The 26512-nt window shown below is 51.3% G+C and overlaps 1 protein-coding gene across 6 annotated transcripts in view; it reads right to left on the reverse strand.

Annotated features, from left to right (window-relative positions):
- Positions 1-319: 319 nt before the first annotated feature.
- The window catches only part of CORO2B (coronin 2B), a 147726-nt gene continuing 121533 nt past the window's right edge, over positions 320-26512 (reverse strand). For 5 of the 6 annotated variants that reach the window (XM_086322810.1, XM_086322813.1, XM_086322809.1 and 2 more), the window contains exons 4-12: positions 15236-15385; positions 14357-14521; positions 12319-12435; positions 12092-12196; positions 11451-11547; positions 7568-7680; positions 7125-7215; positions 6781-6920; positions 320-2283 (exon numbers count right to left, since the gene is read on the reverse strand). In XM_086322810.1, the coding sequence (XP_086178936.1) occupies positions 2152-2283; positions 6781-6920; positions 7125-7215; positions 7568-7680; positions 11451-11547; positions 12092-12196; positions 12319-12435; positions 14357-14521; positions 15236-15385 (1110 nt within the window). In that variant the 3' untranslated portion in view covers positions 320-2151. Of the gene's footprint in view, positions 2284-6780; positions 6921-7124; positions 7216-7567; positions 7681-11450; positions 11548-12091; positions 12197-12318; positions 12436-14356; positions 14522-15235; positions 15386-24904; positions 25287-26512 lie in introns of those variants that run through there. The other variant, XM_086322814.1, reaches the window with a different exon arrangement.

Below are 26512 nucleotides of genomic sequence, written 5' to 3' on the forward strand. Positions count from 1 at the left end.
CCCAGGGGGGACACTGGGTGATATCTGGAGACATTTTTGTTTATCATGACGGGGTTGGGGTTGCTGTGGCATCTGGCTGGTGGAGCCCAGGGATGCTGCTAAATAGCTGATCGTGCTCAGGACAGCCTTCAGAGCAAAGAATCATCTGGCCCCAGACGTCAGCAGTGCTGAGGTGTGAAGTCACACTTGTAGACACAGACATGGTTTGTTGTTGCAGAGAAGCAACAGGGCTGTGGCTGGGGAGTTGGCCATCAGGATACCATGGCGACCAAGAGGAGGAACCGCCCAGGTGAAAAGAGCCGGCCGTGCCCAGGCCTGATAACTTGAAAACATTTTATTTCAATTCTATCCTTGGGAGGCAGCATAAATAATCACAGAAGACCACAAAGGTCAGTGGGGAAGAAAAAAAGCTTCAGAAGTGTGGGGAGGAGGAGATGTGAGCTGACGCAGTCTAGCAGCGGGGTCTGGGGGGTGAGGAGACCCTGCTTTAGCTGGCCGTGAGCATGGAAGGCTCTTGGAGGAAAAGCCTGAGGGTTTGGGGTTCTCCCTGCCCAGGTCACTCGGAGGGGCTTAGGGAGCCCCGCCTCTGTGGATGGAAGTTCTGCAGGGTGGCCGTGGGACAAGCAGGTGCAGAGCACAATGCGTCTAGAGGTTCTAGCTAATGAGAGAGAGGTGCAGACACCCATTTCTTGATCCCCAGACCAGATCTCCCCCCTCAAACTGTGACTTTTCTGAGAACAGTGTTCATACACTCTGTGAGTAATGAGAAATGAAGGGAGAAAAGGAGGAAAAAAAGAAAACGGTAGAAGACCAAGTGAAATGTGGCATCTCCCAGGGTCCTGTGGCCTTGAGCTGCTTCTCAGTGTTTTCATCTGCAAAGTGGGGAGAACGCTCCCTGCCTCTGGGAGCTGAGATGAGGCTCAAAGGGGATCCTATATGTCGAAGGGCTGTGTAAACCTTAAAGTGCTACACCAATGTTAGCGGCTGTGGTCGTTCTACAAGCGTAAGGCTGACCGTGGCTGAGAGCGGGGAGGAGGGACACGCACGCAGAGCAGCCCTCGGGGCCAGCAGGCCACTGCTCGGCCTTCCCAGGGCCAGCTCCACCCTCCTCGGCCTCAACCTCCAGGAGGAAGAGGCCTCATCTCGGAGTGAGTCACCTGGGGGGTGAGGGCAAAGGCTGGGGGCCAGGAGGTCCAAGGGATACTGAGTGTGGGGGAGGGGTGTGGCACATTGGCACTACTGGTGTTGGGAGGCTCCCGGTCCTCCTTCTGCTCCACCGAGACTTGGGCCCTGGTGATGCCCCTGTAAGATTGGCATCTTGATGCAGTGGCAAGTGCCCGGGCCTGCAGTCTGCACACCACTGGTCCTGGGTCCACTGTTCACCTGCTGGGTGACTCAGTGATGTCACTTCCCCAAAGCAACCCTCAGTTCTGTCATCTGTAAAATGGGGACACTATTCCCTACCCTGACTGCCTCACAAAGTGAATGGGAAAAGGGTGTTGCCAGAGCTTTGAAGAGCATCAGGGGAGGGCAAGGGGTCATTATGGCCTTGGTGAAGGATCCTCTTAATTCCCTGAAGATAAGAGAGAGGGGGCAAGAGACAGGAAGGAGCTGGGCTGCTTGCAACCCTGGTCAGGCGAATGGGCTTCCGGGACTGCCCAGGGCGAGGGAGGTGGGGGAGAGGAGGGAGACCGCTGATGCCTGCAATCCAGCCCTTACTGCGCGTCCATCAGGGCCACCGTGAGCCCCAGCAGGGAGCGCAGAGATCTCCCGGCAGCCCCCTCTGCCGGGGACAAGTTCAACCTCTAAGTCTACTGGGGTTCTGGCTTCCCCCTGCGCTCCTTGGTCCACAGAGGGCACTCGTCGGGGGGAGTTCACGGCCTTTGCCCAGCCGAGGGGAAGCCGAGGCTCCGGGGGTGTCAGGGAAAGGGGCTGCCAGCCTGGACTCTGGGAGAGGCTGGGGACTCCTATTAGCATGAGGTCGAGAGGTCAAAGGTCAGCTTCCAGTTCTTGAGGTGGCAGGTGGGGGGTCCTCAGGCTCTCCCCCAGCTCCAGTCCTGGCGCTCTCTCTGGGGTCACCGGAGAAGGGGAAGTTAAGGGACGAGTAGAAACAACGGAGAGATCGGCTTAGAAAGCAGCCCAGCCGGGGAGCTAACAGTTCTTGGGGCTATTGCGCAAGTTTTTCAGTTCCAGCTGAAGCTGCCGAATCCGGATGTCCTTCTGGGCCAGCTCCTCTTTCAATCTCCGAATCTCATCCTGCTGCCGGAAGAACATTCGGAGGAGCTGGTGTGGACGAGAGATGGGGCCAGAGGGTGGGAGAGAACAGGTGAGAAGGTGACCTTCGCGGGGGGCGGGGGGAGGGGTATCCGTACCCCGCCCCTCCCCCCATGCAGCCGCTGTCCTGACTCAGGCCTCCCACCCCTTCCCCACTCCAGAGTCCAAGGTGACTCAGGAAGCTGCTCTCCCATCTCTAGACTCAGCTCACCCATGCCCACCCCCACCCCACCCCACCCCTCCCCACCCTGTGAAGCAGAAAAGAAAGGACCCTGATCCAAGATCACCAAGGAAGGGCCCAGTCCACACAGGCCAGATATCCTAAGCTTACCCATTTAGGGCTTCAAGCCTTAATACTTTATTTACTTACCATTCGGAATGGAAAGCTTTCTGAAATGTTTTGTACCCAGCTCTCTCTCTTTGTTTTTAAATTGGAGTATTGTAGCTTTGGGAGTTTCCAAGGTGACATTAGTGGTAAAGAACCCACCTGCCAATGCAGGAGATGTAAGAGATGCTGGTTCAATCCCTGGGTCAGGAAGGTCCCCTGGAGGAGGGCATGACAACCCACTCCAGTATTCTTGCCTGGAGAGTCCCATGGACAGAGGAGCCTGGTGGCTACGGTCCAGAGGGTTGCAAAGAGTTGGACACGACTGAAGTGACAGTGCACACGTGCACACAGTTACTTCACACTGCTGTCGATTTCTGCAGTACAGCGAAGTGAGTCAGCTATATGTATACATACATCCCCCCTTTTTTGGATCTCCTTTGCATTTAGGTCACCACAGAGCACTGAGTAGAGTTTCTTGTGCTTTACCGTATCTTCTCATTAGTTATCTATTTTATACATAATATCCTTCTTTTTTTAAAAACAAATATTTATTTTTGTCCAGGTCTTCACTGCTCCCTGGGCTTTTCCCCCTAGTTTCGAAGAGTGGGGGCTGCTCCCTAGTTGTGGTGGCTTCTCTTGTCGCGGAGCACAGGCTCTAGGCTCGTGCGCTTCAGTAGCTGTGGCTCATGGGCTCAATAGTTGCAGCGCCAGGGCTCTAGAGTGCTGGCTCAGTAGTTGTAGCGCACTGGCTTAGTTGCTCCAAGGCATGTGGGATCTTCCTGGGCCAGGGATCAAACCCGTGTCTCCCGCAATGGCAGACAGATTCTTTACCACTGATCCACCAAGGAAGTTAAGAATACCTAATTCCTAAGATTCATATAGTTCTCTTTCTATTCATATAGCCTTCCCCCTATTCTTCTCTTTTCCTTAAGGTCAGGATATAGAATGGTATTTTTCCATCTGATGGGGGACTAGCACAGCACCCCAAAGTTTGCACTGGGCATTGCTGGATGGCCATGAGCAAAGCATAGGAATCTGACAACACCCTTGCTGAGATGACTCCCTGGATTAAACAGCCTCTCCACTGCTTCCATGAAACAGACTGGCCCACACAACACAGCCTCTGCAGGCTCCTGAAGGACCCCACACACTTGAGTTGAATGTCACCAACAGACAGTTGTCTTGGTCCTCCAACTGCCCAGTGTGAGTTGCACTGTCTTTGTAAGTGCATAATTTAAATACCACACAAACTGATGAAATAGAAATACAAAAGGAGAGTGGCTCTTTCTATAAAAACTAAGTTGAATGCATTTGAGAATCTTGATGAAGAGCGGGTGCTAAAAAGTTGCTACTGATAGGTACGGATGATATACACACAAAAGATTGAGGAATATTCTGTATCTTGATTGCATGGTAGTGCTTACACGGCTATAGGCATGTGTCAGAACTCGTGGAACCGTACACTGCAAAGGATGAATTGTACGGCAGGTCAATTATACCTCAATAAACCTGTCTTTAAAAAAAACACTGGGGAAAACTTAGAAAAAACAAGCGCTTTGTTTTCAGATTGATTTTAAGTTCTCATTCCACCTAAAAAAACACTGAAAATGGAAATAGGAGTTAAAGTGTGATTTATTTGACAGATACATAGAAGATCCCAACTGGGATGTCCCGAGAGAAAAGGAAGGTCTTGATTCTACATCAAAACATGTGGAATGAATGTATATGTTTTATATTTTAAACAAAAATAAATGGTTTAAAGAATGTATATATCATTTATATGATTCATTCCTTTAACTGACTTGGAAAAAATTTATATTAACCAACAAACCAGTTCTAGTTACCTCTGTTCAGAGACAGATTATGCTATATGCCCCACACTAAATAATTCTACATACACCTATGCCTTCCAAGTTCTCAAAGTTTCCTTGTATAATTTTTTTGGATCAGCTTTTGTTTAAAAAACATATTTATTGAGGTATACTTCATATGCCATAAATTTCACTCATTTCAAGTGTCAATTCAGTGAGTTTTAGTAAAATTACAGAGCTGTACAACCATGTCTCCTCCCGTGTGTCAGGCTACCCATGAAATCTTCACTGTTGAACCAATTTCTCATTCGTTGCTTCTAGTTTTCTGTATTAAAATTGTGGGTAAAAGGTAAAACAAGAGTTACCAGCCTCTGAGCAAAAATTTTTTTCCCCAGGGAGGAAAGGATACAAGCTGTAGTGTATAGATTGTGGCATTTATATTGTTTGCTTAGAGACCCTTTAAAATATTTCTCCAGGTCTTCTGTTCTGATTCATATAGACAAGTCCACTCCATGTAACTGCTATTCAACCCTGCTTTCTCTACACCCAGTACTAGAACAAAGTTTAGGCTCTTATTAAGGCCCTAGGCTCGCAACAATTCAACTATGCCTACATTGTCAGGGTACATAAAAAATTTCTTTTAAAGAAAACACCAAATATATACAAAAGTAGAAAGAAAAGCACCATGAACCTCCAAGTACCCAACTTCCAACTTCAGCAAATAACATGTAACCACTCTTGCTTCATCTTTATTTTCACCTACTTCCCCTGTACCACTCTCCTGGGTGATTATTTTGAAGCAAATCCCATTGATCATAGTTTCATCCAGCCTTAGAAATCTGAGCATCCCTCTATAACGGCACATAAACATATTTTATAGCAATTAAAAATTTACCTGTCAATTTTACCTGTAAGACTAAGCCTTGGTGGTCAGGAATGATCATACTTTTATGAATAACAGTGATAATTATAAGATGGCCCCCATGTTATGCCCCTCCTTTCAAGGATGGACTGAACCCAGTAACTTGCTTCTAATGAATAGAATATGGCAGATGTGCTGGGATGCCATTTGCAAGGGGAGTTTACAAAAAGACTGTGGTTTCCACCTTTGACACCCTCTCTTCCTCAAGGCCATGCTGTGAGCTGTCCTGTTTTGAGGTCCATGTGGCAAGGACCTGAGGGAGGCCTCTGGCTGACAGCTCCTGGGGGAATGAGACCCTTGGTCTAACAACCTATGAGGAAATGGGTCTTGCCAGCAACCAAGCAAGGAAAGCCAGAAGCAGATCCTTCCATGGGTGAGTCTTCAGATGTGACTGCAGCCCTGGCTGACAATTCACACCTTCATGAGACCTTGAGTCACAGGCACCCACAGACATTGTGAGATAATAAAACATTTGTGGGATTTAAGTCCCTAAGTCTAGGGGTAATTTGTTACATGGTTCTTGTTGTGTGTGCAGCACGCCAGGCTTCCCTGTCCTTCACCATCTCCTGGAGTTTGCTCAAACTCATGTCCATTGAGTCAGTGATGCCACCCAACCATCTCATCCTCTGTTGCCCCCTTCTCAAGAGCTAATGCAGTTAGCCTCTCTGTGCATCTCATGTGAGCAGGAAAAGTGCTAGACACTTAGGGACGATCTCTTTAACTCTCACAGCATTTCACATCCCCATTTTGCTGTGAGGAAATGGACTTAGGAAGGTCAGGAAACATGTTCAGGCACAGCCAGGAAATGAGAGAGCCAGATGCAGGTGGCTCCCTGCAGCCTCTCCACTTCAGCTGCATCCAGCCCAGGGCCTGGCACACAGTGGGCATTCCATGAATCCTGGCTGAGCTGAACTGTATTTGTGCCAGGGACCAAGGGTGTGGTGGAAGGCAAGGCCTCTGGGGGGCGTGGACAAGGCCCAGCTCTGGTTGCCCTGAGAGAGCTGCTCCCTTTCCAAATGGTACAAAGAGTACTTTCATAAACACTCAGCCTCTTCCACAAAAACAGGAAATCATCAGACCTCGCGGCAGCTGCCATGCCAGGGAGGAAGGCAGTGCTGTAACACATGAGGCTGGTTTCCCTCGTGAGCCAGGAATTTACAACTGCAGATGACAGGGACATTCTGATATGGATTCACATGGGGACATGTAACTCCAGGTTCTGGGATTTGTGGGGATGGGGAGGGGCATCAATATCCCCACCATAGCCCAGCCTCTATTTATTGGGGTCAGAGGCAACAGAAGCCCACAGCAGGCTACTTATGGTATTTGTCACAGAAAGAAAAATGCCTCAGAACCGAGCTGGCCTAAAGGCCTGAAGCTCATAATTGAAATGCAAAGGTCTCGCTCTGCCAGTGTGTCTGGAGGCAATAACTTATTTTTCTTACCTCATTCTCTGTCCTGGGTGGGACATTTTCTAGTAAATCTATTCCGTTGACCACCACACTCTTCTTTTCTTTGATGGGAGCCTTGAACACCATTTTGGGGGACTTCTTATAGCCTTCTTTCAAAGACATCAGCACAGGATCTAAGCAAGGCAAGGCATGTATTCTCACCGACTATCCTGTGGACTCTCCAGTGATGGTGGCTCTCATGACACCACGCCTGACAGCTGGCTGGGTGTGAGGGCGAGTTCAACGAGGAGGATATGCAAGGGGAAGGGGGTGGGCTAGACTGAAGCCCAAGATTGCAGTCTCCCATTCTTTTCTGGGAAGCCCACCCCTGGTGGTACCTCGGTTGATGCCTCCCAGCCACTCATCAGGGGTCAGAGCTGGCTCCGTGCCCGGCGTCATGGGGTAAATGTCTTCCTGGTAGGAATCCGACTGCAGTGGGGTGGAGCAGAAGAGTGGACAGGTGGGGGACTGCTGAGAAGGCCCCTTCTCTCCAGTCCGAGACTCCCCTTCGCTGACCTCCAACCACATACCTGCTCTCTCTGCTCCAAGTCTTGGTACTCAGTGTCTCCCACTTGGAATTCCCACCTTGCCTTCGTTAGCAAGCCAGACTGTCCTCACCTTGGAGTGGCCCTCACCCTCTGCACCCCAAATTAGGCCTGAAGACCCCAATCCACAGGAAAACACCTCCTTCTTCTGAGCTCCTCCAGGCTCATAGCCCCAGTAGTGAGGAAGTCAGCCTTCAATGCCAGGGGCCCTTTGCAGCCAGCCCGGCCCCACTCACCCTCCGGGGCACGATCATGGAGATGGGCTCTATGAGGCCCTTGAGAGTCACCAGCTTGTAGAACCGGAACACCTCGCAGGCAGACACGTCCAGCCCGTGCTTGGGCATGACCCCTGCGGATAGGCATACACACGGCTGCATGGGGTCCCAGGAGTCCCCCCAGCAACCCTCCTTCCTGATGACCTTGGCCAGGGGAAAGGTGCAGTTGGAGGGCACTAGGTTGGGAGGCAAGGACCCATGCAGTGGACAGGAAGGGGCCGGGGGCTTCCCGAGTCAGGCTTTGGCTCTAGGGGTAACTTCTCAAATAAGCCCCATGGGCCAGACCTGTTTCACCAAGGTGCAGACTGTAGACGTGGGGGCCTTTGAGACCTGCAAGGGGCTGCACAACTACCTGAATCTAATCCATTCTCTTTGTAGGTGAGACTCTTGAGAGGCAGAGAGAAAGGGGCTTTGCCCACTCACTTTGTACACCTCAGAGCCCATCACCTGCTGAAATGAACTGGTATCCTGAAGCCTCTGTGCTCCCAGTCTTCATAGAGGAAGAAAGAGGGAGAGGACTTCCCTGGTAGTCCAGTGGTTAAAAGTCTGCCTACCACTGCAGGGAACTTGGGTTCGATCTCTCCCTGGTCTGGAAAGATCCCACATGTCTCAGGGCAACTCAGCCCCAACTACTGAGCCTGCACTCTAGAGCCCATGAGTTGCAACTAATGAGCCAGTCTGATAGCCAACTAATAACCGCGATGAGAAGTATACACACCACAACAGAGAGTAGCCCGGGCTTGCTGCAACTAGGGAAAGACCACCAGTAGCAACGAAGACTCAGCACAGCCAGAAATAAAGGAAGGAAGGAAGAAAGAAAGAAGGAGAACGCTCTCCTGTGCACTCAGAGGTTTACATGCAGCCCAAGACTGCTGTTCCGTCATGTGCTTTCTAGGATTGACAGGCACATGTGCATGCATGTGTGTCTGCGTGTGTTCATGTGTGTCTGTGTGGGCATCAGACACAACAGCCCTAACAGCTGCATCAGCTGAACACCTGCTGGGGGAGCAGTTCGGTGTGGGGTCAGACACACCAGCTTTGGGGTGGGACAGGATCCTGAGTTTGAATCTCTATTCTCTCCCCTTTCTGGCTGGGAGTCCTTGGGCAAATCACTGCCTCTCTAAGCCTTAGCTTCCCTGGTTGCCTAAAGGAGTCCAGTGGTGGCCCCTCAAGAGACTGAGTGTGAAGATGCTTGTTAACTGCCCAGCAGTGATGAGCACAGACAACATGAATTTCTTTCTCCAGGATATGAATATGACTGAAGGTTCTACCTTTCCTCATCTGGAATGGAAGGATGCTCTACCAGAGCAAAGAATTCAGGAACCTGGAGGGAAGTGGCTTTGTGGTACTGTGAGAAGCCAGGAGACTTGGGTTTGAGTCCTGGCTCTGCCACTTAGAGCTATGTTACCTGCCCAGGGTGAGTTAAGTAGCCACCCAGAGCCTGCAGAAAGTGCCTGGCTCATGGTCAGTGCTCAACAGTGACCACAGGTGAGGAGGACAAGCAGAAATAATTATCCTCAGTACCCCCTCTCTCCCCACTCCCCAAGTCCTGATGACCCAACTTTCTAAACATTCCTGGATCCATCCTCATCTCCATGCCATCCCCCTAGTTACCATCTTCTTTTGCTTAGAAGTCCACAGCAGCCTCCTAACTGGTCTGTGCCTGCCTCCTGCCCTCTCAACATCCAGTCTCCCAAATCCATTCTTCCTACAGGAGCCGCAGCAATCTCAAACTAACCTTTCAGATCATGTCACACGGTCCCACTCTTACCTACCCACCAGCCCAAGAAGAATAAAATTCTACAAAGAGTTCCCAGTGAAATCCCAACTCCTCCCCGTGTGATGGTTAACATTATATGTCAGTGGGCTCAGTAAAGTGGATGGCCCTCCCCAGTGAGGCTGGGTGGTGGGCATCTCCCAATCCATTCTGGGCCTGCATGGAGCAAAAGGCAGAGGAAGGAGGAATTTGCCCTTTTTTCCTGCCTCGCTGCTTGAGCTGGGACATCTTATCTCCTGCCCTTGAACTGGGTTTTGTACCATTGGTTCCCCTGGGTCTCAGGCCTTCACACTTGAGCTGAATTATATTGCTGGCTTTCCTGGGGCTCCAGCTTGTAGAGGGTAGATGGTGAGACTTCTCAGCCTCTGTGATTATGAGCCAAATCCTTGCAATTCCTTTTTTATAAATACACTTGGTTGTTTCTCTGGAGAACTCTAATACACCCTGTCTAATGCATCCCATGGGATCTGGCCCCTGCCCACCTCTCCAACTTAATCTCCTAACACTTTCCCCGTCTGTCGCCTGTTCCACAGACTACTCTATGCTGAGCCACACTGACCTCCCTTCTGCTCCTAGAACATGCCAGGCTTGTTCTGGCCTCAGAGCCTTTGCACTAACTGTTTTTTCTGCTGGCACTACTCTTCCCCCTTCCTGCCTTTCAGATCGCAGTTTACAATGTCACTTCCACAGCGAGGTTTCCCCCAGTCACCTGGTCTAAAACAGTCCTTGTCACTCTCTGTTCTATGATCCCATTTGATTCTCTTCTTAGAGCTTACTAACTTACAATATTTTCCTTACGTATTTGTTTATTGTCTGTCTTCCCTTCAGTGGGCAGTGTGAGAAGCCATGTTCTGTTTTATTTATCACTGTACCCCTGGACTAAGCGAGGGTCTGGGCACACAGTTGTAGCCAATAAACGCTTGTTGAATGACTATGTGAAGGAGCAGACGGAGCCAAGTACTCTGCTAAGTGTTGTGTATACATGACCTCTAAGCTTTACAACAGCCCTTCAAAGTAGGTTTAATCCCATTTTACAGATGAGGAAACTAAGACTCAGAGGGGTTAAGGGCACAGCTGAATCAGAGTATAAACCCAGTTTGGACTCCAAAGTCCAGGCTGCTTGTTATACTAATTGATGATGGGGTGATCGTGAGGGAGGTGAGGGTGGCAGAGCCTTGGGGAAGGGTGAAGTCAGTGGAATGGTCATCAGGACCTCAGGCATATCTCTAGCTTTTCAGTTTGCTGTTGGTCACTGGGGCGGGGGGCCCTTAGGCCCCTGCAGCCCTGATGTCTCTGAAGCTGGCCCTCAGGCCCTGTCCGTCACACCAGATCCTCAGAAGGACAAAGCCAGACTCAAGCTCTAGGAGAGAAGGGAATAGAGCCACTCCAGAGATTTCTTCCACTGGGTGATCTGGACCCCACATGCGGACTGCTGGGTCAGATGCCCCCAGTGTGAGTCCCTGGGCACAAAGACTTCATAGTAAGGCTTTAGTGGTGGGAGAGAGTGGGAGTGAAAAACAGACTCACTACACTCGTCAATCCTGGAGTCCTCTCTGGGATTTGCCTCAGAACCTGGAGAGCCTGGGGAGGTAGGGAGGGGACCCCTGGAATTCCTCTCGTCTTCTCAGCAAGGACAGAGCTGCTTCAGGGGACTGGGGGTCTTGGCTTCGCAGCAGCTTCAGGAAGGGGCCTGCACTTGGACCTAGTTCTGAGCTGTAGTTACTGAACCTCCTTCCACCATGTCAGAACCACAATGGGCTTCAGCCTCCCCATCTGCAGACAGGAACGCAGGGACCGCGCATACCCCTGCCGGCTGCTGATGGCCAGAATGGCGGAGGACGCCAAGCACCGTGGATGGATGGAACCGGTCAAATGGGCAGTGACAGGCTGGCTGAGGAAGAGTAGGCTGACCTTCACAGGGCAGCACTTGGAGGTTCTATTCTGACTGGTCCATGAGTTGACCTTCAGAGGCTGATTTTTCACTGTGGGGGAGAGGTGACCCAAGAGCTAAATTCCAGTCTCTCCTCTCATAGTGTAACAGCCGTGGCAGCCCCGGGGCCCCCTTACCAAGACCTTTCTGCGGGGCCGGGGAGCGGAACTCCATGAGGTAACTCAGGTAGGGTTTCTCCGTGCTGATCTCGTAGTACCGGATGTTCCCATCACCCTGGGGGCCAGGGGAGAGGGAGGGAAGGAAGAAGGAAGGGCAGGGGAGGGGTTCAGCAGATCCTGGTCCAGGAGGCCACTGAAGAGAGCCTCCACCAGCCCCCAACATGCTCAAAAGGCCACGGGAAGCCTGGCTTCTAGGCCCCATTGGGGATGCCATGCAGGACTCGCTGGGGGTGGTGGGGTGGTGTGTGTGTGGCGGGTGTGTGTATGCTGGTGGGCCTACAGACAGTCTTCTCGACAAACAAGATCTCCTGGCAGGTGCCTCAAATCACATCATTAGGGATGATGCTCTCCAGGCTCTGATCCTTATTCCCCTGTAAGATCTGGCTCCAGTCCACCCCCAAGGGAGCCTCAGTCACTGACACCCGAGTAAAATGAGCATCCGATGCAAGGGTAGGTTTTGATAGAAGACACTGGGGCCGTTTTGGGTCAGGAGAAGGGCAGAGGTTGGGCTCTTCTTGGGAGGTAGGGAGGGATTGAGGGCCCCATGGGGGCAGAGGTCTCCCACAGGCTGCCCCCGTCCCTCCCCCACCTTCCGCTACCTTTCCAGCCAGGTAGAGCATGTGGGTGTCAGCGTCGTAGAAGGGGAACAGAAGGCCAGAGAGCCCATCAATTTCCTCCTCAATCAGGGGCATGGACAGGTCCTCCTGCAGGCGGGGGCCCAGGATCAATATCCAGGCAGGATGGCAACTCACCTTCCCCAACTCCAGCAAGGCCCCGGGGCTACAACCCTTTGACATCACCCTCCTCCTCGCCTCCCATGGCTGACCTGGTCCCAGAGGGCGATCTGTCTCGTGTTCCACCTGGAGACCCCCGTGGTGAGAAGCCGCTTCATGTTCCCCAGGAAGACCACCCGGTTCACTCTGTGGTTTTTGCAGTTCGCCTCCTGATGGAATCAGAGAGCTGGTGAGCCAGGCCCCAGACACTAGGGTATGGGGCTGGGCTGCCTGGAGGGCCCCAGACACATATCCGTGTCCCCACTCCCCGAACCTGTGGATGTTTCCTTGTTTGGAAAAGGGTGATTTTCACATGTGATTTTAAGTGAAAGACCTCGATATGGGGAGACTCCCCAGGATCACCCTCAGGGGTCCTAAATGCCATCACTAGCGTCCTTATTTAGAAGAGAGAGGCAAAGGGAGATTCCACAGATGCAGAAAGGAGAGAAGGTGGCGTGATTGTGGAGGCAGAGACTGGACTGGTGGGGCCACCAGCCAAGGAAGCCCCCGGAAGCTGGGGACACCTTCCCGTGGACGTCTGGCCTCCAGAACTGTGCGAGAGGATCGATTTCTGTTGTAAGGCTCCCCGCTTACAGTAGCTTGTTACAGCAGCCACAGGAAATGAATACAGGTGCTGTGGAGCTCGGAGCCCTGGACCAGGAAACCAGACCATATCCCAGAGCGGATGGGGACATGGACCAAGCCCCAGGCAGGGCTGGCGCTGGGCCGGGTGCCAAGTGCCCTCACTGGGGTATCTCTCCGCCGTCACCACAATGCCTACCGCAAGGGCTCTCTGAGGATGCGGAGCTTGAGGCTCAGGACAACCGGGACTCACGCTGGATCACTGCTGGCTGACTCACTTCACCAGGACCTCCTTCTAACTGGGCCGTCCTCTGCCTCTGCTCCTGCCTCTGGGCACCTCCTTTTCCTCCTAACACACACCAGCCCTTTGCCAAGATGAGTCAGCGTCAGGTAGGAACCAGAGGCTGGTGGGGCAGTGCAGAGAGCTGGGCTGGCGTCACTCACTCTGGATTTTAGTTCCAAGTTCTGCCAAAAAGTGGAACCATAGAGGAGTACCTCACCCTCTCTGGGTGTGAGACGGAGGTTGGAGGTCTCTGCTGTTTTATCTTTTCTGCTCAGCAGGGGCACTGGGGTCCAGCTGGCTGGGTTTGAATTCTAGCTCCTCCTGTAACTCTGAGATTCCGGTCTGTCATTCTCCGAGAAGCAGTATTCCCATGAGGGAAATGGATGGGAAGAGGAGCAGCGGCCATCTCAGAGGACCGTCACAAGGATTAAATGGGGGTGGGGGGAGGGCGGCGCGGAGCCCACAGCATAGTGCATGCCACACAGTGAGCTCTGAGTAAATACTAATGACACTAATAACCATGGTGATTGTTGTTTGTAATAGCAGTTGTTGTAGACGACTTTCTGGTCCTGCAGTATTGGGTTTTTCCAAGATAAATGCATCAGTCTTGCTTGTGTTAGGAGGTAAACCTCAGTTCCCATCCAAATTTTCCAACCCATCTAGTGCCACTATTAGCAGGGACTTGGTACTCAAGAAATGTAAATTTCTTACTCCCAAATGGCACCTAATCCCTTCCTCGGAGTCAAGACCCAGAATCAAAGACCAAAACTGGAGCTTAGTTCACCATCCACCTTTCCACTTGGAACCACCCCTGAGGCTGGCACCTTCTACCATCTCATCCCATGCAGGTGGCTGGGCAGTGAGTCCAAAGTCCCCTCCTCCTGTGCCCACGATGAGCACCCAGGGATTCATGTACAGAAGGGGGTCACCACTTTGGTCTTCAGAGCAGGCAGAAGAATCCCATCTGGGGAGAGGGGTAGAGTCTGTGGGGATGAGAGAGGCTACCGAGGTCCCTCTGCAGCCAAAACAAGGCAGAGCTTCTACGAGCAGAGAAGGGCCCAGAACAAATGGGCTGGTCCCCAGAGGTGCAGGGCTGGTCCCCAGAGGTGCAGGGCGGGTACATGGAAGAGGGGAGCCAGCACAGTCTTTCCTTCCAGGGCTGGCTGACAGCAGAGCCCAAGGTCCCAATACCTTTCCTACCCCTCAAGAAAGATGCGGGGCCTCACCTGCAGGACGCGGCCAGAGCGCGGCTCGATCACACGCAGCTTCTTGTCCTTGCACGTGGTGGTGAGCAGGCTGCCGTCAGTGTTGAAGGACATGCAGAGGATCACATCCGAGTGGCAGTCTATCATCTTCACCGGCTCACCCACGTCCAGGTTCCAGATGAGGACCTGGGAGGGCAGACACGCAGGAGGCAGGCTCAGCCCTGCTGGGAGAGATGCCCTGTGCAGGGTCGCGTGCGCGGGGATGCGGGACTGTGTCAGTGGGTTCTACATCAAAGGTGGATGTGTCCCTGTCACACAACTCCACCACTGTCCTTGGGCAGATCCCAGCCCCAGCCGGGGCTCAGTTCCTACTTCTAGCAAAAAGGATGAGTGTTCCTGGCTGGGTTCCATATCTATTTTGAGGGCATACCTGGGGTAGGGGTTGGGGCTCCATTCTCCCCGCCAGCAGCTCTGGGTTCTTCTTTTTCCTACTAGGAGGGTAGAGACTACTTCTTGGTTAAGAGATGGTCAGGTGGAGAGTGTGGGCATAGAGTGGGCATTTTTTTTTCTTTTTTTAAATTTTTACTAGAGAATAGTTGAGTTCCAGTGTTGTGTTAGTTTCAGGTATGGAGAGGGCATGCTTCTCTGGTATATCAGGGCTGGAGAAGGCAGTAAAGATGCCTCCAGCTTCTGTGGACTGCAGAAATGATGGGCACACAGAAAATGCCCAGCTGTGTGCATGTCAAATGAGCAAATGAATGAGTGAATGAATGGATGTGATGTTGGCTAACAGGCTTGGGAAAGTAACAGTGCTCCCTACAGCCCCCTAAAGATGCCCTTCTCTCTCCCTCTTCCTCCCTGCTGAGCTGGCTCTGGCCACCGTGCCCACTGGCTGCCCACCTTGTAATCGTAGCCAGCACTGAAGAGGATGTTGTTGGTGGTGGGATGCCACTCGACCAGTCCCACACGCCGGCTGTGCCCATGCAACTCCAGGAGCGCCTCCGTCATGTTCCGCTTCAGCCCACCCTCGGGGATCTCCCAGATCCGCACCTGCAGAGCGGAAGGAGGGCCAAGGCTGGTGGGGGCAGGGCCAGGAGAAGCCCCTGCTGCCCCTTCCTTGGACACCAGATCTGCCTAGTAAGACACCTCCTGGCCAGGGCAGTGGGCAGAGCTTGGCTGAGGCTGGGGGGTGGGGGGAGGTTGCAAGGGGTGATTAGAGAGAAAAGAGACACTCTTCTCTGTGCCTTTGGGAGGATCTTCTCTAAGAAATCTCTGCAGATCTTGGCAACTATTATCGCTGGCATGTTTGTTATTGTTTCAGTCTAGCCAGGCCCAGAGGACCACACATTGAGCAAATTTTAACAAGTGCTGTGTTCAAAGCCTATCTCTGCTTCCCTTCCCACGCCCGTCTATGAATGCCTTCAGCCTCAGCGTCTGTTTGTACCACATGGCCTGTCCTTCACTCTGTCCCCCACCCAGAATGGATACTTGAGCAGAGGGAAACCCATCTGGGAGGCTGGGAGGCCTCCTGAAGATGATGAACTAAGGGCAGAGAAGGCTGAGGTGCTGGACCCTGAGCTGAAAGCATGTCGAGCCTGGAGGTTGTCTTGCGGATGCTGATAACAAACAAGTGGGAACAAAAGAGGAAGGTGGAATTCAGAGAGAGGAGTGACCATGTGACCCCAGAGAGAGAAACTGAGCAGTTTCTCTGTCATCTTTGAATTGCATGCATGCATGCTCAGTTGCTAAATCATGTCTGACTCTTTTGGGACCCCATGGACTGTAGTCTGCCAGGCTCCTCTGTCCACGAGATTTCCCAGGAAGAATACTACAGTGGGTCACCATCTCCTTCTCCAGGGGATCTTCCTGACCCAAGGAATGAACCCGCGTCTCCTGCATTGGCAGGTAGATTCTTTACCATTGTGCTACCAGGGAAGTTCGATCTTTGAATTACCCCTTGATTATTATGTTAATGTTGGTAGGCTTCTGTTTCTCAAGCCAAACATACTTTGCACAGTTTCAACTATAAATGGGGTGGGGGGTGCAGTTTTTACCTTGCTTTGCCTACTGGCAGAATAAAATAAGCTACTGATTGTAAAAACTTGTAAAGTATAAAATGCTCTAAAGACCTATGGGATTATAGTTCTTGTTATAATTATCATCATCATCATCATTAATACTATTTATTATGATCTAACTGAGTGGAGAGGAAAAAGCACATGTGATTACAGCTTAGGACACCTTTATAACAAATGTTTTGAAAATCTGAACTCCACACTTCCTAGAAAGGAGAAAAACAGGGAAAACAGCTTTGAGATACCATTTATAATCTTCTATTAATAAAACAGCTAACTGAAAGAAACAGTGTTGACAAGATTATACTGGAGCTTATGGATTCAATTGGTGTTGGTAGTATTACAAATCAGAGCAACTCTGTTTTGGAAACAATTTGGCAATCTTTACCAGATTGTTCCCCCTTTGCTGCTGCTGCTAAGTCACTTCAGTTGTATCCGACTCTGTGCAACCCCACAGACAGCAGCCCACCAGGCTCCGCCATCCCTGGGATTCTCCAGGCAAGAACACTGGAGTGGGTTGCCATTTCCTTCTCCAATGCATGAAAGTGAAAAGTGAAAGTGAAGCCGCTCAGTCATGTCCGACTCTTAGCGACCCCATGGACTGCAGCCCACCAGGCTCCTCCATCCATGGGATTTTCCAGGCAAGAGCACTGGAGTAGGGTGCCATTGCCTTCTCCGGTTTCGCCTTTAGTAGGAACTATAAAGACATTTGTATTATATTCTTCAACCTAGTAATTTTGCTCTTAAATTTCAATATAAGCAAAAATCTCCATGCATGAGGATGTTCGCTGCAATGTAGAAAATTCAGAAACACTCTAAGTGACCACCATTAGTAATTTAATATGTCATAGCAATATGCAATATTAACCATTCAAAGATAATCATGATGGCTCAGAACAAATAAGGGAAGTATGCTAAAGAAAGCCAAAGGCAATCCCAAAGACAGGGGAGCAAGGCTGGCAACTGGGGGTGTCCCTAAGGGAATTCCCTTGATGTGGTTTCCTTTCTTGGCACTTTATCCTCAGAGTATAGAAATGAGTATTTCCCACACATGTGTTCCCCTGAAGACCCAGCTCTGAACATATAGACCACGGGAGGCTCCAGGTCTAGCCAGGGATTTATGGTTACTCTTGGGAGCACCATTCTCGGCTTCAAAAAACATATTTGAGAAAAAGTTTATAATTAGGGACAGTTTGATGTTTTTCCATCCTCAACGTTATAATTTCCTGTGGTTGTCCCAGCTCTCTAGGAAAGCCCAACACTCCACACAGCCCAGCATGCTGGTGGCAGCTGGGGGGAGGGAGGTGACAGAAAGGGGACCCAGTGTGCTCCACGGTCTTTCCCTGACCGCCCTGTGCAAAGGCCTTATGAGATGAGGTCTCACATAGAAGTGGCAGAGAGGGTGGAGTGGGGACCAAGGTAGATGATTCAGTAGTCATCAGTAAGGCATGCATTCTTGGGACTTCCTGGTGGTCCAGGGGCTAAGACTGTGCTCCCAGTGCAGGGTTCAATCCCTGGTCAAGGGACTAGATACCACATGCAGCAACCAGGAGTTCGGGTGCTGCAACTAAGACCTGGCAGAGCCAAAAAAAAAAAAAAAGACACATTCTTCTTGTCCTCCAGTGTCCCAGAGGAAGGTGACTGTTGAAGAGTGGAGACTAAAAAACGCTTGTGTTACACACACAACCCCCACACATTCAATACCTTCCACTTTCTTTCTTTTTTATCCAAAGGGATGCTATGATCCATACACTTCAGCGACTTGCTTCTCTCATGTAACAAGAGCTGGTGGGCATCTTTCCACACCCTCACATGGCCCTGCCTTAGCTTTTTAAGTGGCCAGAAGGACAGCTGCTTTGTGGCCATGCCATGATGGATTTAATCAACTTCTGTGAATGGACACCTGGGCTCTGCCCACTTTTCTCACTGTTGCGATTCATTCTGTGATGATGAGGCCTGACATACAAGTTTGGGCAGGGCCAGGAGTATTCCTGTAAGACCCATGCCTAGCAGTGTTTCACTTTTTTAGTCACTGTAAAATTGTCCTTCAAAGCTGTCCCAGGTTTCACCAGCAGAGTCTGTGTTTCTTTACCTATATCTCTAAAACTGTGCCTTCAAAAACAGGTTTTGGGGACTTCTCTGGTGGTCCAGTGGTAAAGAATCTGCCTGCCAATGGAAGGGATACGGGTTCAATCCCTAGTCTGGGAAGGTTCCACATGCCACAGGGCAACTGAATCTGCCCACCACAACTATGGAGCCTGTGCACCCTAGAGTCCACGCGCCACCACAAGAGAAGCCACTGCCATGAGAAGCCCATGGTGCGCTGTAACCAGAGGATAGCCCCCACGCAGTATCGAGAAAAAAATATTAAAAAGCCCACAGGTTTTTGTTCTTGGATCAGAAGGGCTTCCCTGGCAGCTCAGCTGGTGAAGAATCTGCCTGCAATGTGGGAGACCTGGGTTCGATCCGTGGATTGGGAAGATCCCCTGGAGAAGGGAATGGCTACCCACTCCGGTATTCTTGCCTGGAGAATTCCATGGACTATATATAGTCCATGGCCTCACAAAGAGTCGGACACGACCGAGCAACTTTCACTTTCAAGAATGCCATCTCCCTGCTGTTGGATCTGCAGGTCTTTGATTCTTAGCAACACTGAGCATCTTTTTCCATGTTGATAGACTACCCTTGTTTGCACTTGACAGGAAGCTTGAGATGCTTTCAGAGTCAAGGGGATGAAACTTTAAGGGGCAGGAAGATAGGCCAACGTGGAGGTGTATGGGGGCAAAAGGTCTTGTCTACGGACACCTCATACTGTATCTTGAGGACAGCAGAGAAGCACATACACACACGAGCCCACGGCATTCAGTGCATACACACTGACTGAGACAGGAGAGAAAATCTGGCCTGTAAGAAAAATCTTTGAAACAGAAAGTTGAGCCTCACTCATTCCATATACACCTCTTATGAGCCAGGCCCTGGGTACCAACGGGATGGATGCTGAAGTCACCCCATGCCTGCTCTTGATTGGCACACAGTGGGGTCACAGGGCAGAGAGCCCATGGAAGCACAGGAATGGGGGAGCTTGAATCCAGTCTGGAGGGTGATGAGGTGGGAAGATCCACAAGGTGCAGGGTTAGAAGAGGAGATGTTGACCCACATTTGAAAAGACAGGTTGGGAATGTGGGGAAAGATGAGGAGACAGAAAAACGACTCCTGTGAGTGGGTGCAGGCACAGTGGGTGGAAAATTAGGGGTGGGTCAGCCTGGCTGGTGTGGAACAGGCCAGCAGGTGACAGAGGAAGCCAGAGGCTGGACCCGAGGAGCCCTGCTTGGGCTGTCTCAGAAGAAACACTTTTTCCAGAACAGCCTGATTCCTGAGGATCCAGCTAACTGAGGCATCCCTGGGTCGCATCACAGGCAGGGTAAAGTAGAGACACCAGGGAAGCTGTGAAGAGTGGGTCCATTCAGGCTGTAATCCCAGGGCCCAACTGCTGCTGCTGCTGCTGCTAAGTCACTTCGGTCATGTCCAACTCTGTGCGACCCCATAGACAGCAGCCCACCAGGCCCCGCCATCCCTGGGATTCTCCAGGCAAGAATACTGGAGTGGGTTGCCATTTCCTCCTCCAATGCATGAAAGTGAAAAGTAAAAGTGAAGTCGCTCAGTCATGTCCAACTCTTAGCGACCCATGGACTGCAGCCTACCAGGCTCCTCCATCCATGGGATTTTCCAGGCAAGAGTACTGGAGTGGGGTGCCATTGCCTTCTCCGAGGGCCCAACTAGATGACCTTAGACAAGCCAGTTAAACTCTCTGAGCCTCAGGCTCCTCATCCGGATGATAAATCGAGAGATACATGCCTTTCAGAGGTTAGTATTGAATGAATCTGAACTTCAGGGTCCTTGTGAGTGTGAGGCTTTCTAGCTGCCCACACAGGTTGGTTTGTTGGCATGACAGCTCTGCCTGGTAATGAAGGGGCTAAAAGGGGAGGGGGTGGCAGGTGGTGTCTATGCCCAGGCAAGCCGCTGGACTGGCTCCAAGTCCAGAGGAACGAAGGGCTGCATCGGGGGAAGCCAAGAATTGTTTTCACCAATAACTGCTAGAATTGGGTCTCAGGTGGAAAATGCCCCACAGGGAAGGAAAGGGGAGTCTTGCCTTAAAACCCCATTTGATTCCAGCCACTTCGCTTCCTGGGATCCAGTTTCTTCTGCTGCATAAAGTAAAATGAAAGTCACTCAGTCATGTCTGACTCTTTGTGACTCCATGGACTATACAGTCCATGGAATTCTCCAGGCCAGAATACTGGAGTGGGTAGCCTTTCCCTTCTCCAGGGGATCTTCCCAGTCCAGGCATTACAGGCGGATCCTTTACCAGCTGAGCCACAAGGGAAGCCTTGCTGCATATTGAGACAGTATTCGTTAATCTTCCAGACTTCTCTGCTTTCGACACCATTGAATGTTATCACTGGGGAAGAGAGACTACTTCTGTTTGATCCACCACAACAGCTAACAGCTGGCAGCACACGCAACGGGAGCTCAGAGGAGGAGCTGGAGTTCACAGAGGGCCCAAGTAGCTGGAAAGGAATTCCAATCCCTAAACATTCAAGGGATTTGCTGGGAACAAAGAGTGGATGGGCGCGGTAGGTAGATCTGCTCAGAGGTTGCCCTGGAAGAGGTTACTTCAACAGGAAGCCCAGTAGAGTCCGCCAAATCGGATTTCTGGAAGGAAGGGGAGGGGAGAAGTGGCAAAAGCGCTTTCTCCAGCTAAGCCAGCTGTGTCTGGGACTGTCCCTTTCATAAATCCCTGAGTCAGAGCCCTGTTTAGTTAAAGTCAGTTACAATCAAGCCAACGAAATATACCTAGTCACTCCCTGGGTCACGTGTTGGACACTGGGGCCCAGTCCTTAGCCAGTAGCTCACAGTCTGGCGGGGTCGACGGCAGACACAGCTAAAGCAAGGCGGGTGAGAGGCACAGTTCATAAAGCTGCAAAACCAAGTGTCCTGGTGCATAGGGGAGGGAGCACGTGGCTGAGAATGCCAGAGCTCTGTGGCCCACCAGCTCCATTCCAACCCAGGCTCTGACCTTATCGGCTGCGAGACTTCAGCCAATGTTCAACCTCTCTGAATGTCAGTCTTCTCAACTGTAAGAATAATTACACCTACCGTTATCGTTGTTACAAAGACGAAATAAACTATATACCCTACCAAGCAGATGACTAATACATTAGTAATACTTAACAATGCTTTGTTGTTTAGTGACTAAGTCGTGTCCAACTCTTTTTGACCCCCTGAACTGTAGCCCACCAGGCTCCTCTGTCCATGGGATTTCCCAGACAAGAATACTGGAGTGGGTTGCCATTTCCTTCTCCATAATAATGCTTACTTAATATTAATTAAAGATTATATACAAATTTTAGACAGGTCACATTTTAGATGTGATTTCTATTTTTCATATGTGCTTTGTGGCCCCGTACATAGTCAATGAATGTGGTATGAAGTCTGTCTCCATTTTACGCAATGCAAATACATTTCCTTTTTAAAATTATTATGTGATTATGAAGGTGTCCGGCTGGATCTCTCTGCTTTCTGATACACTTAGTGACTAAGTGCTAGTGACTTAGGCCCAGGGCCTACTCAGCCCCTCTGAGAACACTGTTACTAAGTGACAGAAAGCCCTGGTTAGGGGAACTGCTGTTACATAGCTACAGCAAATAGTACTTACTGCCTACATCTGTGGTATAGGAGCTCAGAGGAGGAGCCGAAGCTCATAGTGGTCCTAAGTAGCTGGGAAAAGATACGGATTCCAACTCCTTAGTATTTACTTAAAAACAACGCTTTTTTGAGTAGTGTGGGGAGGAATGGGCAAGTATGAGGTATAGTCTCTGCCTTCCGATAGTATCCAATTAAGCTGTACTACATTACATAGCCACGAGCCCAGGATTTCCATCCAGCAAATCCACAGGTACACTGCCTAGAGCTGAGGTCAGAGCAACTCTTTTCTCTTGTCTTTTCTGCAGTGAGAAGAAAAAAAGCATGAAGGTCTTGCCCAGAAGGTCTTGGAACACCCACCTCCTTATTTCTTCCCAACTATTCGGTTTGCTACTAGAAACGGAGTGCATCGCCGCTAGCCTAAACAAGAGGCAGAGCCTCCGAGTTTAACGTTGCTATCTTCTGACCACATAACTGGTTCCTAACGTGGGAAACGGATCACTCCAAAGAGAAGGCGGAGAGAAAGGCCACCCGAGGATTCAGGAGAGAGCGCGACTGAGCGTCTACTGTTGAGAATCTTATGAAGGGGCTGCCAGCAGATGAAATGAAATGGTACACGTGAGGTTGGACACAGGAAGGGATATGTGTTACTTATCATCATTATCATTGTATTATTAATGACTCTCCTTACATAGGTGAGGAAATGAGCCACAGAGAGGTTAGGAAACTTGCCCAGGTTGCACAGCTAGGAAGGGAGAAGCTGGGATTCAAACTCTGGATTTGAACCAGGGAAAATGCCCTGTTTCTCTCCTCTGAACCACCACCCCTGCTCATCCCTTCCTTCTTCCCTGGATGGAATCTGACAAGCTAGAGAGGGTGTGGTCCGTCCTTCTGCTCATCTATTCCAAGAAAGAGGTGTTACTCCTTGGCCCCAAGAATCTAAAAATTACCCCATCTGGGGCACAGACAGCCTTCCAGGCCTCCCACTGATGGTCAGCTCCTCCATTCAAGGGTGGGGTCTTTAAATCCACTGCCCTATTTCTAGGACAGGGAACAGTGCCTGGCGCATCATAGACACCTAAGACACGCTTGTTAAATATATGAACCAACAGAAGAACCTGAGAAGCCCAGAAACCTTCCGACCATCAGCAGCTTCAGCAATGAGTCACCCGTGGGGAAGCATGCTAGTTCTCGCTTTGGCCAGTGGTGAGCTGGATCGATGGCAAAACACCCCTTCAGTCCTGAATTGGAGGGGGGGCCTGGTGGGGATTTCTTTCCTAGATGTTACGGCTTAGCATTCAGCTTAGTCCTTTTGGGAAACCAATGATGAAAGGCGTACTGGGGCCTCAAGAAGCACAGAGTGATGTGCATAATGGAAAGAATTTTGAAAAAAAAAGAAAAAAAAAAGAGTCTGGGTCTCTCTCTGTCCCAGCCCTCCAGCCTGCCCTCACTGGGACAGGATATCTAAACGCCTTGGCCCACATTAATGGTTATGAAGTTCTTAGTAACCAAGAAACACTAGATTCATTTTGCTCTCATGATAAACCATTTTATACCAGGGGAACCAGGGCCCAGAGAGGTTAAAGAAGCTGGTAAGATCACAGATCTGGGAAGCGGCAGAGCCAGGATCTGAACCTAGGCCCTTGGCGTCCCAAGCCTAATGATTGAGCCACCGCTCCACACTGGTGGAGTCTCTGTAGCTGCCAGGCACATTGGTAAGGCCTCTCAGGGCTATGTGCTTCCATCTCTAAAAGGAGTGCGTTGCTCCCTTCCAGCTCCAAGAGGTATTGGTTCCCAAGTTTATATGTGTGTGTAGGAGGGCAGGGGGGTGGGTGGCTTCCGGCTGCTTCCAGCAGGGCTGACATCCTGCCCCAGCCCACCCCCAGCTCCTGGAGGGGTGGGAAGCATCACCTCTCCTTGGGGGGTTGGGTGAGGACGCTGCTGGATGGAGGAGCAGTGGAATAGAAGGGAAAGGAAAGATACTAAGCCCAGGAGAGGGGCCCGTCTCCCTCCCTCTCCTCCCGCTCTCCTGGGATCGCTCTCTCCTTTCCTTGAGATGTCAGAAACCTCTCTCTGTGGCTGCTGGAGAAGGGCTGGGAGCATGAGGCTTGGGAAGCCATAGCGCCCTTCCCTGCCGCCTGCCAGCCGCCCTCCCTAGCTGCGGCAGAAGCTATAAAAAGCACAGCCCTTCACAATAGGTGACATCACCCAGCGGCGGAAAGAACTGGATTCTGCCAGATGCCAGGGAGAGTTACAGCCCCCAGCCTTCCCTCAGGATGGGAGCCCCTTGGGAAAGGGCTTGGTATGCGCTTGCATCCCTGAAAGGAGGGGCTTAGACTCTGGAAGACCTCCTCATGCCCTAAGGGAGAAGAGACTGGGGGGAGGAAGGGACCTGGGGGGTGGACTTCACTGGAGAGTTTTCAAGGGATGGGGATATGGGAAAAGAGCTGGGAGCGGGGTGGAGGCCGGCTGGACCCCCTCAGTGTGCTCTGAACGTTGTGACACAAGCAGAGGGTGGGGAGTGGGCGTGCAGGGCCTGCCAGGATCTCTCTGGGTCCCTTCGGGAGCTGGTTCCCTCCCCAGCTCTGGCATTTAGCACAGTGTCTGGCATACAGTAAGTGTGCTGACTGACCTCTTAACCTTGGTTCTGGGTGTGGTGTCTGAGGCGCAGTAAGATGGTTATGTGATCTGGAGTGGGTTGAAGGGTGCCTGACCCTGGAGGGGGCAATGGCAGAGATGGGAAGGTCAATCAGAGCGGTGCTGGCAGCATTGACCAGCCTCCTCTCCCCACCCTGGGGGCGGCTGGTCCTCTGCCTTTCCAGCTCCCCTCCTAGGACCCGGGCAAGGATGCCCTGCTCCGTGTGCCCTCAGCGCCCTGCATGGGCTTGGCACAGGGAGCTCGCTGAGTCGGAGAGACTGAGTGTCAGATGGATCTGAACTGTCAGCCCCTCCAGGCTCTGAGCCTCAGTTTCCTTACCTAAAGCCAGGGCTGTGAGTAGCTGCTCAGGGTGCCGGCTGGGAGTCAGGAGACCTGGGTTCCAGGTCCGTCTGGGACGTAAGCCCCTGTGTGATCCTGGGCCCTCGGTGTGCCCTTCTCCAGGAGGGGCTTGTTTCCAGCCATGGCAGGGGCAGGGGGGATATTGACTCCAATGCCAAGACCTCTGGCCCTGAGGCTGGGGAGGGGCAGAGACATACGGGTCACAGCACGGGCTCCGGGCTGGCTGGACTGGCAGCCAGAGCGAGAGCTTAGTTCCTCTCTGTTCTGGAGACTTAATCCCCTTCTCTCTGGTGAGCAGCCCCGGGCCAACCCCTCTCTCCCTGTGCTCCCAAGCCCCATGTTCTTTCTCTTTATACCCTCAACACGTACATGAGCACGCTCCGCTCCTGGGCACTCCCTTCCTCTCTGCTGAGCCACATTCCAGCACCAGCCCAGCTGGCTGGGGTTCCACGTCTTCCACAAAGCTACTGTGACCCATCCAGCCCCTTCCCTGACTCCAGAGCGTGCAGTGTCTCCACGCCGCACAGGTGTAGGGGCTCCTGTTCAGATGGCTTGAGAAGCACAAGTCTTACTTCAAAGTTCAGCTGCTCACCCTGGCGTCCCAAGCCTTCCCTCTCTGCTCCTGGCCTCCGTTCACAGCCTCCCTTCCTGCCCAGTCACCGTCTCCATTTTGCTGCAGAAAGTAGCCAAACCTGATGGACTGTGCCCATCACAACTTCTTACCCTCCTTTCTTATGCTGTGCCCTGCCCTTGATGTTGCTGCTCTCAGGAATCCTCTTGAGTTGACTCAGGGCTTTGACTTTTAGGAGTTGGTCAAGCCCATTCGACTCTATTAGCTCTCTCCGCAACACTCCCTTTTACTAGACAACTGTGCCAGCTGACCTCCTCCCTACCCCCTAATTTATTAACCAGTGGGGACTATTTACTGTGAATCTTTTTCTTTGGATAATTCATTAGATGGACTATATTCATTCTCATGTACTCATTTATCTTTCTATTCAATTCAGCTACCTAGTCACCTTCATCCTGCCCTCTTTCCTTCCTTCCATTCATCTATCTATCCATTATTCATCCATCCAGTGATCTGTCCATTAGTGTAGTCATCAATCCAAAGATCCATTCATCTAGCCATCTGTTTGTCCATCCATTCATCCATCCATCCAACCAACCATCCCATCAAATACCTACTAAGCATCTACTAGGTACTAGGCTCTGTGTTGGATGCTTGGGATTCAGAACCAAAAGGCCACGAGCTCTGTTCTCAGGAGCTCTCAGGCCAGTCTGGAAAGACAGGAGACATGAGCACCAAAGTTTCTTCTAGTTCCAATATCCTGGGAGTCTATGACCTGCCCCCAGACTATGCCAGTGAGCACTAGAGATGCTTGTGGTCTGATCTTCCCT

This window comes from Bos grunniens, chromosome 10 (assembly GCF_055505025.1).
Source record: "Bos grunniens cultivar Pamir isolate PY7600 chromosome 10, Bosgru_T2T1.0, whole genome shotgun sequence".
Lineage (NCBI taxonomy): Eukaryota > Metazoa > Chordata > Mammalia > Artiodactyla > Bovidae > Bos > Bos grunniens.